Source organism: Plenodomus lingam, assembly GCF_022343315.1.
Source record: "Plenodomus lingam strain CAN1 chromosome Unknown contig_5, whole genome shotgun sequence".
In the NCBI taxonomy this organism is placed as follows: domain Eukaryota; kingdom Fungi; phylum Ascomycota; class Dothideomycetes; order Pleosporales; family Leptosphaeriaceae; genus Plenodomus; species Plenodomus lingam.
Window position 1 is genome coordinate 131,075 of NW_027093957.1, and position 16,171 is coordinate 147,245.

The 16,171-nt window shown below is 50.2% G+C and overlaps 5 protein-coding genes across 5 annotated transcripts; 4 read left to right on the forward strand and 1 right to left on the reverse strand.

Moving 5' to 3' along the window:
• Positions 1-839: 839 nt before the first annotated feature.
• IAQ61_008699 (uncharacterized protein) lies at positions 840-2,854 on the forward strand (the record flags this gene model as incomplete). Its single annotated transcript, XM_066098088.1, has 7 exons — positions 840-864; positions 1,019-1,084; positions 1,346-1,421; positions 1,535-1,597; positions 1,645-1,767; positions 1,816-2,680; positions 2,732-2,854. The coding sequence occupies 7 exons, from the start codon at positions 840-842 to the stop codon at positions 2,852-2,854; spliced, it is 1,341 nt and encodes a 446-aa protein (XP_065951727.1).
• Positions 2,855-3,139: 285 nt separating this feature from the next.
• On the forward strand, positions 3,140-4,183 carry IAQ61_008700 (uncharacterized protein; the record flags this gene model as incomplete). Its single annotated transcript, XM_003836279.1, has 3 exons — positions 3,140-3,179; positions 3,250-3,465; positions 3,522-4,183. 3 exons carry the CDS (start codon positions 3,140-3,142, stop codon positions 4,181-4,183), a joined length of 918 nt encoding a protein of 305 aa, XP_003836327.1.
• Positions 4,184-5,496: 1,313 nt separating this feature from the next.
• IAQ61_008701 (uncharacterized protein) lies at positions 5,497-10,105 on the forward strand (the record flags this gene model as incomplete). Its single annotated transcript, XM_066098089.1, has 4 exons — positions 5,497-5,533; positions 6,331-6,350; positions 6,565-9,940; positions 10,080-10,105. 4 exons carry the CDS (start codon positions 5,497-5,499, stop codon positions 10,103-10,105), a joined length of 3,459 nt encoding a protein of 1,152 aa, XP_065951728.1.
• A 592-nt stretch (positions 10,106-10,697) lies between these two features.
• IAQ61_008702 (uncharacterized protein) lies at positions 10,698-11,363 on the reverse strand (the record flags this gene model as incomplete). The annotated part of the gene is made up of 1 exon (XM_003836282.1): positions 10,698-11,363. One exon carries the CDS (start codon positions 11,361-11,363, stop codon positions 10,698-10,700), a length of 666 nt encoding a protein of 221 aa, XP_003836330.1.
• Positions 11,364-12,543: 1,180 nt separating this feature from the next.
• On the forward strand, positions 12,544-13,595 carry IAQ61_008703 (uncharacterized protein; the record flags this gene model as incomplete). Its single annotated transcript, XM_003836285.1, has 4 exons — positions 12,544-12,588; positions 12,646-12,674; positions 12,720-13,245; positions 13,296-13,595. 4 exons carry the CDS (start codon positions 12,544-12,546, stop codon positions 13,593-13,595), a joined length of 900 nt encoding a protein of 299 aa, XP_003836333.1.
• Positions 13,596-16,171: the final 2,576 nt, after the last annotated feature.

Consider the following 16,171-nt stretch of genomic DNA (forward strand, 5'->3'; position numbering starts at 1 on the left):
GGCTCCAATGTGCATACTACCTTGTACCTAACCATGGCACTACCTACCGACGAGCTACTCAACTACCAGCTAATGGAGAGAGGGACAGAGAGACAGAGAGAGAGAGAGAGAGAGAGAGAGAGAGGGAGGGAGAGAGAGCACGCGAGTCTTGCAACGTCGCTTGTCTCGCCTGCAGCAGTGCAGCCCTTTTCGACGACCTTCTTCTGCTCCCCCCCCCCCCCCCTCCAAGTGAGGTACAGGCATGCAAAGGGTCCGTTACCCAGTCATAAGAGTGCATTGGGCCGCGTGTAGTCGTTGCTCGGTGTACTGGACAGAGTCAGAGGGCTACCGATTATGTAGAGCTGAATGCGTTGCCATGCGAGCTGTTGTGGTAGACAATCATGGATAGGAAGATAGGATATGATGATGGGGAAGGTCGTTGAACCACCTATTCTCTACAGACAGCCAAACTAGTTCGACTCTGGACTCTCTGACCCCGCGACCGCCTTTCTCCGCCAAAAAAGACAAAAGCATCCGCCACCATCATCCCACAGCCCGCCACCCCAACGTCAAAGACAAGCAACTCACCGCCCCCGCCCCGCCTCCCTCCAACTGTACCTAACAACTGCAACGCCCAGAGCTGAGCACAGAATCGCCAACGCCCATTAACGTTATCCATTCTTTTTATCCATCTATTTCGTGCTCACCCAACGGCCTTGACGGCTATCCGCGTTGCGACATCGACATCACACGCCATACCTATCCCACCCCACCCCACCCCTAGAGGCAAACCCCCCACCCCACCAGAGAAAGCTCTGGGCTACCGGTTCGACGCTTGCTCCCACGCTTATGCTGCCTCGATGCAGTCTCGTGTGACGCCTTTCGGTATCTTCTGCTCCAACCATTGTCCTGGAATCCGGCTCGTGCCTGTCTGGCTGGTTACCGAGCCATGCTTTCGCCCATTTTCCAGAGCAATGGATCTCGCATCTCCAGACCCTGTGTGCTGCTTGAACAACTGCTAATCTTCACGCCCTCCCAGGCTACAGTAGCGAGTCTTGTGGATACTGCAAAGACACGTCGAATGGCCGTCGTAAGCCCAACTCTCGTATGTGCATGCGCTTTCTTTTTTCACCTCCAGTCGTCCTCTCCACCATCATGCGATTGCGTGCATGTAGTGTTGCAACAGCCAAGGCAATCGAAGACCATCGTGTTGGCATGGTGTGTGGTCCATTGCGGGGCATCGTCACGTTAGCTACCTACCTACCGTACTCGCATCTCTTCACACCGGTTGGGCAATACAATGATCTGCATGTGCGGGAGATAACTCCGTCTTCTTCTCATACTAACCTATTTTAAATATAATCAGGAGCGAGCTACTACTTCTCCTCCAAAAGCTTGACGGTTGACGTCTACCAGCTCCTCGTGGACCGCGGTTGGAGACGGTGAGTGCCCCTCTCGCCGCCTATGAACTGGCATCTTCACGGCGGCACAACGGTCATACTTGGACTGCACGGCATACATACCTATCAAAGAACGCCGACTGATTGGATACCAGATCGGGCACGATTTTTTATAAGCCAGACGTTCTACGTCACTGCTGTCCCCACTACACGATCCGGTAGGGCCCCTTGCCAATGAAGTGGTATTGGCACTCATGTGAGGCAGCCTCCCTGTAGCGACATTCAAGCCGTCCAAAGATCAAAGGAAGGCAGTCAATCACTGGAATGATTTTGTGCTGGGAGAAGCCTACATCAAAGAAGCAGCCAAGCTCTACCCATTGTCCAAAGAGTACGTCCTTCTCCGCCACGATAACCATCTCGTCTAAAGTCTGTGTAGGGAGAAGGCTCGCCTCAAGAATGCCTTTGATCTTACTCGCGAGATACATCGGACAGAACTACAAAATGTCAAACAGCCCCCTGAACCTGCGCACCGCTTCGAGGTAACACTCGAGCCAGCTGAGTTTACAAGCGAGAAGTATGAGCTTTTTGCCAATTACCAGCGAAATGTACACGAGGAAAAGGACCATGAAATCTCCGTCTCTGGCTTCAAACGCTTCCTGTGCGAATCACCCCTTCAGCGGACCTCGCGCCAGGTAGATGGCAAGGAACAGCTTCTTGGCTCTTATCATCAGTGCTACCGACTTGATGGACGGCTCATCGCCATGGGTGTATTAGACCTCCTGCCACATTGCGTGAGCGGTGTCTATATGCTCTACCATTCCGATTTTGAAAAGTGGCAGTTTGGTAAGTTGAGCGCGTTGAGGGAGGCCGCTCTTGCACATGAAGGTGGCTACGAGTTCTACTACATGGGCTACTACATCCACTCGTGCACGAAGATGAAGTACAAAGCCGACTACAAAACTCAGCATGTATTAGACCCAGAGACTTACGAATGGAACCCACTCGATGCCGACCTTCGAGAGCTCCTAGACAAGAAGGGATATGTATCCATGGCAAGAGAGCGCCGCTTGAGGGAGGAGAAAGCTCCGGAAGGAGAAGAATCAGGGAACAAGGCCGACTCAAAGGGTGATGAATCAGACTTTCCCTTTGCAACCGCGGCCGAAGCAGGTGAAGCAGTGTCGAATGGGACTTCGCTCTTCTACATCAAGGTTCCGGGTCTCATGACTGCGGAGGAGATTGAGGAGCAACTAGATCTAGGCAGCATGCCAATCTGTGTTGGCAACAGAATGGCTGAAGCTCAGGTATGTCCGATGGCATCAATGCGAGGGTGTGCCATTATTAATGGACCACAGGATCTCGTATCCTGGGATAGTGCAGACTTGAGAAATCCTCGTTCGATAAAGGGTATTATTGGTGAGCTTGTTGCATGTCTAGGACCTGAAGTTGCGTGGCAGGTGGTTGTAGACCTTGGCTGATTTGGCGGTGATCCAAAGAGGACGACTGAAACACGATGCTCTCTACATGACGAATACCAGTTTCGAAACGTGACTTGACTTCTCATCAGTTGGCAAGACGCGTAGATAAGATTTAATAGTGGAATAGTCTCCCATGATGGTGACCCGTTTCAGCTACTGGTTTCTCATTCGAGCCTAGTGGGCTGATTCGAAGCCACTGCCGAGGCTGCCACTGCAACCAAGCTCATCCACAATCAAAAGTCAACATTCAAGCACCGCACACAGCGATTGTCGTAACTCGACACCATGTCTGCCTCGCCCCTCACGCTTGTCGTGCGCCCGCGTGGTACATCTCCGTTCTTGCTTGCCTTGTATCGGCAGGATACTATTGGAACGTGACTAACCAAGCTTTCCAGGTCGTCCGATCAAGAACCTCCCCGAGGCGATTACTGTCAACCCGGACGCCCCGACTGCAGACATCTTCAGGGAGATTGCCAAGGCCTCAAGATTCGACATCAACCGTCTGAGAATCACAAAAGGCAGCGATGGCTCGCCCATCAACAATGTGGGAGAAGTAACGGTGTATGACACAGGCCTGAGAAACAAGAGTGCTATAGATGTCAAGGACCTGGGTAATGACAGCTCGAGCCCAACGCCCTCATTGCATACTACTAACACACTCTCCCAGGCCCCCAAATATCATGGCGAACCGTCTTCATCGTCGAATACCTTGGTCCGCTTCTAATCCACCCACTCGTCTACCTCGCCCGCCCCATCCTCTACGGCACCTCGGCGCCCGCCTCCCAACTCCAGAAACTCACCCTCGTCATGTGCGTCCTCCACTTCGCAAAGCGTGAGTACGAAACCGTCTTCGTGCACCGCTTCTCCTCCGCCACCATGCCCGCGCGCAACATCTACAAGAACAGCGGATACTACTGGCTCCTCGCCGGTCTGAACCTCGCCTACTGGACCTACAGCCCGACCAGCCCTGCCGCGAAGCCCTCGTCCCCACTCCTTACTTACCTCGGTCTCGCTCTCTTCGCCGTTGGCGAGGTCTGCAACTACATGACGCACGTTACGCTGAAGAATCTGCGCCGGCCGGGCAGCACCGAGCGCGGGATCCCGCAGGGTCTGGGCTTCAGTCTCGTCACGTGTCCGAATTACATGTTTGAGGCGCTGGCGTGGGTTGGCGTTGCGCTGGTGAATTGCAGTCTCAGCACCGTGCTGTTTATTATCGTGGCGGTTGGGCAGATGGGCGTTTGGGCGTGGAAGAAGGAGAAGCGTTATCGCAAGGAGTTTGGTGACAGGTATAAGCGCAAGAGGTATGCCATTTTGCCCGGGATTTGGTAGGGTGCCTTGCTACACTGGAGGAAGTGTGTTACATGGGTCCAGTGCGGTGCTGTGATGTGAAAGTTGAGAGGGTGGCAGGAGGGTGTGGGTGGCATTCGTTAGTAAGAAGACTGTGGGAAATGACCAAGACGCATGGGAGACGCGTTTCGTCTTCATCTTGTTCTTTTTCAAGAGAGTCTGATGACACGAAGAGGAATGGTTCTAACATAGAATAACTGTGATGGAATACAAGAGAATATAATGCTTCTGCAGTCGGGTCTAGATATGTCGCTTATCCCGTCCACCCATTTCTCATGCGTCAACATCGGGGTGTGTTTGAAAGAGAAGTGAATCTTGCATTTCTTTCCTTTACCTCGAAGGTCTTGCTGGATAAAGTAGCCATAGCAATTCCCCCTCTTTTCAGAGGAGAATGGCGGGGACTTGTGGGCTCCATAAAACTGCCCAAAAAAACACGTGGAGATGTACCTTCATATATGGCCACGAATAAGGCGGTACGAGGCAAGATGAGATGAGACATTCTGTGAATTTGTAGGCATCAGCATCCTATACATCATTGCCACCGCCCCCATCTTATCAGCCTCAGCCTCAGCCTCAGCCTCAAACTACCAGCACAGCACAGGTACCTACCACAGCACGCCTATTTCACGCCTGTGACATCACACGCAGACTATGCTGATGGTGGAGTGTGGAGGTGTGTAACTAGGCACAGGTGTCTATTGTGTTGCTCGTGCTGGGTTGGGGTTAATGTTGGGGTTAGTTGTGTTTTGCCTGGTTGCCTGAGTCTGGCCTGTAGGTACTGGTATGTGATGGGTTGGAGGTAGTGCTATGGTACTATATGGGGTGTGCGGTATGGGGGTGTACGGTATATAACCACGGTTCACAGTTCACAGTTTACAGCTCACACCGCTGCTCAATTGGCTGGTGCTGATGGTTGGCTGATGAATTGTGTGATGTGAAAGGAGAAGGGAGTGAGCGAGCGGGGTGCATGGTGACGGTGTCACGGTTGAGCTGGCCCGGGGGGAAGGGGATTGGTATGTAGGTAAGCTGGATTGTGGACTACTGTGGTGAGCGTGAAGGGGTGCTATGTAGGTAGGTAAGCAGGACAAGAGTCTAGGCTTGGGATGAGGATGAGCCATTGACCAAACACGACACACTTGCACAGGGTCTGCAGCCACTTCGAGCCCGCGCGAGTAACCAATGCGTTTTGTTTTCTTGCGAGTCTGACTGTGGCTGTTTGTCTCGGCTGCCTTTGGTCTCGGGGAATCGAGGCGGTTGTTCATCTTGCATGGTGGTTGCTAACGTCACCACTAACCATGGCTGGACCTTGGTCTGCCATACCTAACGTTACCGGTACATACCATCTCTCCACGTCCTCTTTGCCATCTGCTCTCCACGCCGTCCCCGCCCTGCATCCTAATCACTTACCTACACCAACACGCCAATTGGCCACATCACGCGAAAACACGTCGAAACCAAAAAGAAAGAGAAATGGGCGGGCGGGCCGTTGCATCGTTCGTATTCGCGTTCGCGGGGTGTGCATGCTTTACCGGCATTTGGGCTGGCTGTGTACCGTGAGTATGCACATGGGGAGGACTAGACTTGGTCTAGCACGCAGTGGGTAGCTGGGCACGAGCGAGTCTGCGAGCTGAAGCTGAATCGAGCGTTTTCCTTGGTCGAGCCTTGCGCTCAAGGCGGTCTGGGTTTGTGCGGCTGAAGGCGGAGGGGAGGGATTCAGCTAGTTGCCTGCCTGACTGCCTGTCTGCCTGTCTGCCTGTCTGCCTGTCTGCCTGCTGGGGTGGAGTCCATTCGCTGGGTTCGGCGTTGGATGGGATCGGGGTGGATCGGGCATGGTGTAGGTCTATGAGAGGGTGGTGGGCTTGGGGTGTGCTATCTAGCTACCGTTACGAGGCCCTGCGTTTAATGTTCCTGTGCTGCTGTTGCTGACCGGCCGGTGCCTGGTTCAGTTGGTGCTTCAATTGCTGGGGGCAATTGGGCAGAGTGCGGTGTGCGTGTATTTATATCTGCGAGGGGGCTGCTGTCATTTCTTTTGGGATTCCTTTTTGCACTTTTTTACGTTGCTGAGTACGAAGATTTCTTGATTGAAGGATAACATCAGCTTGAACGTTGTTGGCTACCGGTACCGGTAGGCATTGGAATTCGAAGCTTTGTAAGTTGCCGCGCTAGCTACCTACTCTACCGGTATCCCTACCTTCTCTTCCTCTCGAGCAACAACTCTACTGCTGTACATAACACTATTCTCTGTATTTTGTCTACTCCGCATTGGCCATTCACGATGGTATGCACTGCTCAATGGCCGTGCGCGGAAAGGGGGACAGATGCGATAGACTACCTGTACCATGGCGTCACTAACACCACCACAGTCTCACTTGAACAAGATGACCGGTGACGCCAAAGCCGTGTGGGACGCACATGTCGACACAAGGACCGGCGTCACACCCCCCAAGCCAGCGGAACCCTCCGAGTTGACCAAGCTCCGCAATACCATAGGGGGATCGTTCAAAGCCGCCGCCGCCTTGATCGGAGCAGCGGCTGCACCAGTCCCCAATCAAACAGGAGATGGCTCCAAAATCACACCAGAGGAAAAAGAATCCTTGCACAAGAATATTGAAGGCGGCTTGCGAGACATGTCTTACCTCAACATCGAAAATGCGGACACGCTGCTCCGTGTGCAAAAGGAGAAAATGTTGGTTGGACTAACTGATGACAAGACCTATCTGATGGAAGGTCTGATCCGAGTTGCTGCAGCCCTGCCAGATGGCTCTGGCACTCGAGATATCATAACCAAGAATTTCGTCACCCAGCTGTGGAATGACCTGCAGCACCCACCGCAGTCGTATCTGGGCCCAAAGTTCCAGTATCGGTCTGCAGACGGCTCGAACAACAGCCTGGTGAATCCTCAGGTTGGTGCAGCGGGCACCCCGTATGCCAGGACCACGAAGCCATCGTTGATGCAGACGCCAGCCCGACCTGATCCTGGTGTTGTTTTCGACAGCATCATGACCAGGAAGCATGCCGAGCTGCATCCCAATCGCATCTCCAGTATGCTTTTCTACCTCGCTTCCATCATCATTCATGATTTGTTCCGCACAAGCCACGAAGATTATTCAATCTCGATGACGTCCTCCTATCTGGATCTGTCTCCGCTTTACGGTAGCAACCAGGCTGAGCAGGACCAGATGAGGACTGGCAAGGATGGAAAGATCAAGCCTGATTGCTTTTCCGAGGCTAGATTGCTGTTTTTCCCACCGGGTGTTGGGGCTCTGCTCATCATGTTCAATCGGTTCCACAACTATACCGTGGAGAATCTGGCCAGCATCAATGAGCAAGGCCGTTTTACCAGGCCTTCGGCTGAGGCGCCCCAACCAACTGGAGATGAGAAGAGGGATGCAGCGGCAAAGGCCAAGTTTGAGGCATCGTGGAAGAAGTATGACAACGACCTCTTCCAGACTGGTCGTCTCATCACCTGCGGTCTCTATGTCAACATCATTCTCGTCGATTATGTCCGTACTATCCTAGATCTCAACCGGACTGATAGCAACTGGCAGCTCAATCCTCGCGAGAATATCAAGGATCTACCCATGGGAATCGGCAATCAGGTCTCCGCCGAGTTCAACCTGGTCTACCGATGGCACTCTACAGTGTCCGATCGCGACGAGAAGTGGACACAAGAGATGTGGGATGGTCTCTTCGGGGAGGGTGTAGACCCAAAGACTATTGACAAGGATACGTTCCTCAAGACGTTGGGTGGTGTCTACCGAAACACCAATCCGGACCCTTCAAAACGAAACTTTGCTGGTCTCGAGCGCAAAGAAGATGGCTCATTACCCGATCAAGAACTGGTTGACATACTCACTTCCAGTGTCGAGGATTGTGCCAACTCATTTGGACCAAACAGGGTGCCTGCTGTTTTTCGTGCAATCGAAGTCTTGGGTATTGAGCAAGCACGGTCCTGGAACTTGGGCAGCTTGAATGAATTCAGAAAGTACTTCCACTTGGAACCCCACAACACTTTTGAGGACATCACGTCCGACAAGTATGTCCAGGAGCAGCTTCGACATCTGTACGACCATCCTGATAAGGTCGAGATCTATCCCGGCATTGTTGTCGAAGACGCAAAGGCGCCAATGGCTCCTGGAGCGGGTCTGACGCCTGGATTCACCATTTCGCGAGCCGTGCTATCAGATGCGGTCGCGCTTGTCCGTGGCGACAGATTTTACACTCACGACTACAACCCACGCACACTGACAAACTGGGGATACCGCCTCGTCGACTCTGACAATGCCGTCGACAACGGTAGCGTCTTCTACAAACTCTTCCTCCGCGCCTTCCCCCAGCACTTCAGGCACAACAGCATCTACGTACACTATCCCATGACTATCCCATCTGCCATGCGGACTGCTCTCGAACATCTCGGAAAAGATCATTTGTACGACTTTTCCAAGCCGCAGGTGGTCCACCACCCGCATCTTGTCAGGGAGTACAAACTCGCGACCGACATCATGAAAGACCAAGGCACATTCAAAGTCGTCTGGGGCAAAGCCATGGAATACATCATGGGCTCTGCAGCTGCAGACTTTATGCTCGCAGGAGACGGCCCCAAGAACGCCTCCTCGCGAGAAATGGTGTCCAAGGCGCTCTACGTCTCCAACTGGGACAAGGAAGTGCGCTCCTACTACGCGGCCAAGACCAAGCAACTGCTCGCAGCAAAGGGGGCAAGGATAGCAGACTTCAATCAAGTCGATATTATCCGCGACGTTGGCAATCTCGTTCACGTACACTTTTGCGCTGAACTCTTCATGCTGCCCTTGAAAACTGCAGAGCGGCCACACGGACTCTTTACAGAAGCTGAGCTCTACCTCATCATGTCCTCCGTCTTCGCCCTCATCTTTTTCGACGTCGACCCCGCCGGCTCCTTTCCCCTGCACGTGAAGGCACACAAAGCAACACACCTCCTCGGCGAGATTGTCGAGAAGAACGTGACTGCCATTGCCAACTCGGGCTTCCTCTCCAGCGTCATGCAAGCCATCTGGCCCCACGAATCCGTCCTCAAAAGCTACGGCATACACATGATCCGCCGCCTGTTGGACTCGGGCATGGACCCCAAACAGCTCGTCTGGGGCCACATTCTCGGCACCGCCGGCGGCATGGTGAGCAACCAGGGCCAGCTCTTTGCCCAAACCCTCGAATACTACATCCTCGGCGCCGGACAAGAACACTGGCCCGCGATCCAACGGCTCGCCGCCGAACCAGACGACGACGAGGCCGCATTCGAGCAACTCATGCATTACACAATGGAAGGCTCGCGCCTCAACGGCGAAACCGCCGTCCTCCGCGCCCTCGCAAAAGACACCACCATCACCGAGACCCGGGCTGGCAAACCAACACAAACCCATCTCCACGCCCACGACACCGTCTTCGTCAACCTCCGCGCCGCATCCCACGACCCGACCATATTCCCCAATCCAGATCAAGTCGACATTACGCGCCCGCTAGACTCGTACATTCATCTTGGCCACGGCGCGCATCAGTGCTTGGGGCTGCCCATGACGCGCGTTAGTCTGACGACCATGTTGAGGGAGGTTGCGCGGCTCAAGGGATTGAGGCCTGCAAAGGGGCCGCAGGGCATGGTGCACAAGGTTGTCAAGAGGATGGGTGGGGAGGCCGAGGGCGAAGATGCGTATCCATATCATGCGTATTTGACGGAGAATTGGGATATGTATTTTCCGTTTCCTTGTAGTAAGTTGTGCCCCTTTTGTTTTTTGTTTTTCCCTCTTTTCCTGCTATCCTGCTTTGCCCCTTTTTTTTTCGCATCTTCACCTCCTAGCCCTCTACGGGGGGGTTTTTTTTTCCTGCGATGATGCTGACGTGGTGATAGCGCTTAAACTCTGCTGGGACGATTAAATGCGCGACAGTGCAAGGGGGGAAGGAACCTAGTGAATCAAGAGAATGGGGTTTGCATGCCGAGAAAATGAAAACAATACATACTGGATATGTCCGTTGGGAAGGCGCGCAAATAGACTGGGAGACATTATGCTGGCTTTGACATCTCCCCACTTTTTTTTTGGTGATGTTGTGAATGGGGGTCCTGGTATATCTAGAGTAAATACAGATGTGAGTACATACCTACGCAATGAACTTGATACCCCCACCACAACATATCGTGGTCAGGGCGCGGGGTATATCCAGTTTGACTTTGTGACGACTTACATTGTAATCATGATTATCAGAATGTTTGATTGATAGATGCTGCCTATAGTATACAAGCATAATTGATTAAAGAGACCCCGCCCGCAATCCTTGCCGTGTATATACGGACCTCGTTCGAGTCCAGACTAGCATCTCACCCGAGAACGAAAAGGAGAAAGGAATTGAAAAAAAAAGCGCCGTGACCCATGCAAACGCTATGCAATCGATATCCCATAATTCATATTTTCGGTGATCGTCCATTGTATAAAGCAGTACCACACTGCCTTGCTCTGGTTTTGACACTCTCCTATCGCTGCATGTACATGCCCGTAGTGACCATGACATTGCCGTAGCGCTCGTTGGCGCGCCAGAGATACTTGAGGAAGACGAGGGCCTTCAAGTAGATCTTCAGAATGCGTCGACGTCGAATGCGATCAGCCTCAAGAACGCTTCGAAGGACGTTGGCGACGACAGCAAACGACCTGGCTTTGCGAAGAGGTGACTGGATGATGGCGTCTTGCGAGTTGGCTCGTGTAAGCGAAGCGGGAGATATACCAGCAGCCTCGGGGGTGAAGACCTCGGGCGCGTCCTGATTCTCGCTAGGAGACGGCAGAGGATTGGTCATGATCTCGAGGGACTCATGCTCGAAGACCTCTGGAATGCTTCCTAGCGTCGGCGAGAAGGGTGAGTGTGGAGATGCGGGTGCTGAAGACATGTCGTGAGTTTGTCCAGAGGCTGATTGTGATGGTGATCGTGCTAGTCGTCTAGGTGGGAGAGAGGGACGTGTACTGGCAGTTTTGGCAGTTTTGGCAGTTTTGGCAGTTTTGGGCCAGGTGGGTGAGTGTGGAACAGGCGTGGTGGGTGCTGTCGTCGGCCAAGCAGGGAACGAGAGTCGCGAGGAGGTGAAAGCAGGCTGTTTGTCAGGTTCTGTTGCCGCAAGAAAGTCACATCGTGGCGGTGAGAAGAGCAGCATGTCGGACAAGTGCTACGTGGTTGGAGTGGCCAGGCTACAAGCTGAGGTGAGTGAAAGAGTGAGGAGGCGAGAGGGCACGACGAAGAAGCAGGAATGCGCACAAGCTGGAACTTCACAAGGGAGTCAGTCGTGCATAAGCAGGAACCCCGCGTTTGCATGAGGCACAGTAGATGGAGCTAGGTAGATATAGAAGCCGTCTTTAGTATAGTGATGACAGACCGAGAGATGGTTGTGGACAAAGGCGGTTGTGCTGAGACCCGGCCATTTGCCAACCACTTCTCCAGTCACACGGGCGGCCCGTGGAAAAGAATGAGCTGAGGCTGCGGGATAGACAGCCGGTAGATTGACTCTTGGGGGCCGGGGATGGTTTTGAAGATGTTTGCTAGACGGGCAGAGATTGGCCGGGGCAAAGGAATTGTATGATTGTGGAATTGCCATGACGTCCAACATGGAAGAAACGGGATCGAAGATGGAGAACATTCCAGCAAACAAGCGGGCGGCCAGAGCCTAGAGCCTTTTTGTGCCCGCTAACCGTAAACGGACGCCAGCCGCCGCCGTCCAATGGGAGCACGCAGCCTCATCCCCGCCCCCTCGTTTCCCTCCACACCCTTTGACCAAAACTTCACCAACACCTTCACCACATGGCTCGGCACGATAGGTCGACAGAGACCGCCTGCGACCCCAGCCGGGCGCTTTGCAGCTGAAGGCGTCGACTCTGTGTGACTACATCAGCCGCCACGAGACAGCATCGGGGTTTGGCGTACTGGGCAGTAGATGGAATAGGTAACTTCTTTACTCTGCCATCCTACTATATAGAACTACCGGTGGGTACTAGGTACCCCCACGGGAGTCTACACCTGCGTCTGGCCCCATCCCTTGCTAACTACATAGCCGCCGTCCAATCGAGGCACTTTCAACGTGAGCGTTACAGTGAATGCCGGCCAACGGATTGGTAGAGGAGACTTGTTTTATCGTGGCTGTACGACCGCTCTATCGGTATGCGGAGACGACCTGCAAGAGTGAAGATCAATCATCACGCTGCTGATATTACCTCTGCCTACCGCCTGTCTCTCGCACCTCAGCCCATCTTCCATTTTCACCTTCTCAAGTCTCCTCGTACATCTACTACAGTCAAGTAGTCGACCAGCATTGTCGCCCTCACACAAGCACCACGCTCAACATGACCTACACTAGGAAACAAGTCGTGACTTGCCTCAGCGTGCTGGTAAGATGGATAGCCTCTTACCGTCAGCCTCGTTATAGTTATGCTAAGCAGTCGTAGTATCTCATCATCGCGACCACACTGGCAGCGTAATTGCCCGTCCCTCCATCTCCTCCCTTTGCTTACCATGCTAGATACGCCGCCTCGCGGGCAAACGCGCGCTCCATCCCAATCTCAGACACGCTGACGAGCTTTGCCACTGCTTTGCCCGTTGTTTCTGGCCTGCTGCTTGAATGTGGCTATGACTTGACTCGTCGCGAGGAACGCCGCAAGAAGCTGGGTCGGGGAGACATTCAACGTCCGCCCCTCGTCATCATTGCCAACACCCTCATCTTCATTTACTCGAGTGTTGTCGTTACACTGCTTGGCACTCACGCCGCGCCACCTTCTGCACTCAACTGTGGCTTACGCGAGCGGTGGCAGACCCTATTCAGAGGCAAGGAAGCGGATGCCATCAGAGCCATCCAAGATGCCTTTCAATGCTGCGGTCTCACCAATTCCCACGACATGGCCTGGCCCTTTCCAGATAAATCCCACGACCAACGCGCATGTGAAAATATGTTTGGAAGAACCACTGGATGTCTAGGAGCGTGGAAAGCTGAGGAACAGCGTATTGCTGGCATGCTGATCGGCGTCGTAGGCATGGTGTTTATCTGGCAGGTCAGTGAAGCGGCGGCTTCGAGCCCAGACATAGCTAACAATGACGCTAGTTTGCAATCATCGCCATACCCACGCAGCGCGAGTCGTGGCTTCACAAGGTCGCACCCGATCGCATTTCGCGCATGATTGCGGATGAGCGACACGGCGATACCGAGCCTCGTCGCGCGATTGACTACGTTCCAGCCTTCAATCGTTACTCGGATCGCGTAGAGGAAGAGGAAGAGCAAGACGGGGATGTGGATCATGCACGAGCTATCGAGGCTGACAACAACCGGATCAACAACACCTTTTCTGGCGGTCTTGGACGCGAGCAGCAACCTGCCGTTGAAAATGAGTGGGCGAGAAATTGATAGTAGTTGAATGGACACCAGAGGGGCACTAGAGGGTCATTACATAAGCGGGCTCTGCAATGGGGACATCATAAACATGACACTATCACACTAAGACCCCACATGGCAACGAGTCTCTGAAATTCAATTATACTCAAGACAATACTCGACCATCTCCAGATGTCGCTTCTCCCAGCCACAAAATCGTCTCACCTCTACTCCTTCAACAATGCACTACCAAATCTTTTCCCAGCACAATGGTACAAAAATACCGACTCCAAGTCGGCCGCGGAAATCAACACAATGCAGCCGATACACGTAAGCTCGAAAATCAGGCGTTCATGATATGTAAGTGGGCGTGCCTAGTCTAATTGTTTGGGCTGAAGGGCGCAGACTCAGGACCAGGAGAAGCTGTGCGCACGGACGAAAGTGCAAACTTGCGACGTGTTCTTCACAACGTGTTGGCGGTAATTTTTTTTCACGAGTTCTAGGAGAAACTAGACTATTTTCTCTTTTACCTACCAGCATTGTTTTTTGTGGATTTTCTATTGTGGTTGTGGATTTCACGACTGTAGAATCACTTGACAAGTGAACTGATCACTGCTATGGAATGTCGCCAACCCCATCACCATCGTGACCCGGGCGACCCCACCCATACCCAAACTCAGGGCCCGTGCGAGCCAGAACCAGACTTGACATGCTGTGGTAGTAGGCAGAAGTACTGTGGTGGCATGTCATATGACCATGGGTTTAGCGTCGGGCGACTTGGGCTTTACTCCAAGTGGTTAGAATATCCCTGTAGGTTCAAGTCCACGTTACAGTAGCAAATTTTTATAGTTATATAAACTAGCCTATAGTTAAGTATAAATTAGGGTAATTTAAGTAAGTAAACGTAGTTTTTATTACTATCTTTTTTAAATATATTCTAAACCTATTCTTAATAATATGCAGGCGTTCCTAAATACTATACTAGAGTTTAGTATAGCAGTACTAGATAATATATCTAAACTAGATAGTAATATTAGAGATAAATTTAGGTAACTATATAAAGTACTAGAGGAGGATAGTAGTAGTAGCGTTAAGGAAGTAAGTAAAAGTAAATAGAACAAGTTTAGAACAGGTTAGTAACACGTTATAGGGGTATAATATATACCTTACTTATAGTAATAGTTAAAGACTACTACTTATACTAGTAATTATTAAGTATATAGCTATTCTCCTAGTATACCCTTAATTATATAGCTAAGGGTATAGGTATATAATACTAGTTTAGTAATATAAAGATAGCTCTTACCTAATAAGAGAAGAGGTGCTTGTGCAGGCTATATAGGTAACACGTTAAGAATATATTCTTAAATTATTCTAATTCTAGTAGGTACAATACTCCTGCTAGTCTATCTATCTTAATAGGCCTACAACTTTACTATTCTTTAATAGCTAGCTAGCAAGCTAGTATAAATACTAATACTCTAGGGTAAAAGTATATAAGTATCTTAAGAATACGTTATAAATATATTCTTATTATATTATTAATAACATATTATATAATTAGATCTAAACCTTAAAAAGTATAGTACCTAAGAAAATTCTATAAAGAGAACTATAAATAAGAAGCTATTATTATAGCCTTATTAAGCGCTTCTCTTTAAGGATTTATAAGGACTACTAGGTATCTTATTATCCTATAATAAGGACTATAGTAAATTAGGTAGGGAGCAAAACTTAAATATATTTAAAACGTGTTAATAATAAGTTAGTAAATTATAGAACAGGCTTAACTATATATTAGCTATTAGAACTATAGCCTAATATCTACTACTAGGAAAAAATATTATTTTAGTTAGGTACTACTAGAGGTAGACTCTATATATCTACAAGGTCTTCTAACTAGGGAGATATTAAATCTTTCTAGTAGTCCTGCTTTATATTCTATAGTTAAGCTATAGTTAAGCTAGATAAAGAAGTGTGGTAGGTATATTATAACCTATTCCTAACATGTTCCTAATATATTCTAGGCGTTAATTATCTATAAGGGTAAGGATCTCTATTTAAAATCCTATATAAAGTTACCTTCTAAGTAATTATACTAATAGATATAGTAGTAATACCTTTTTTTACTATTATTTCTTTTAGTATATATACATATATACCTCCTCCTCCCTTAATACTATCTAATAGTAATATTAAGGAAGTAGTAAAGGTGTTATAGCCTATGCTTACTCTATAGCTTATATAATATAAGTTATTTACAACCTGTTATAAATATATTCCTAACTTATTATAGCCTAGTTCCTAAACTTAACCTAGCTCTAAACCTATCTCTAACTTAAAGGTTTCTATTCTATTAAAGAAATATATATTAGCTTTGCAAATAAAGATAAAATCTTATATATTATAAAGCGTGAAAAGCTTCTATAGTTCTTATTTAAGAGTAGCCTTAGAGGAGTACACTATAAGTAGAGGATAAAGTATTAGGATCCTAAAACTATATATAGTATAAGAGAATAGGTTTAGAATATATTACTATGGAAAATTGGATTACTAAGGTTAGGAATGATTTAGGAGATGGATTATTAGATTGTATCTACTACGATTGG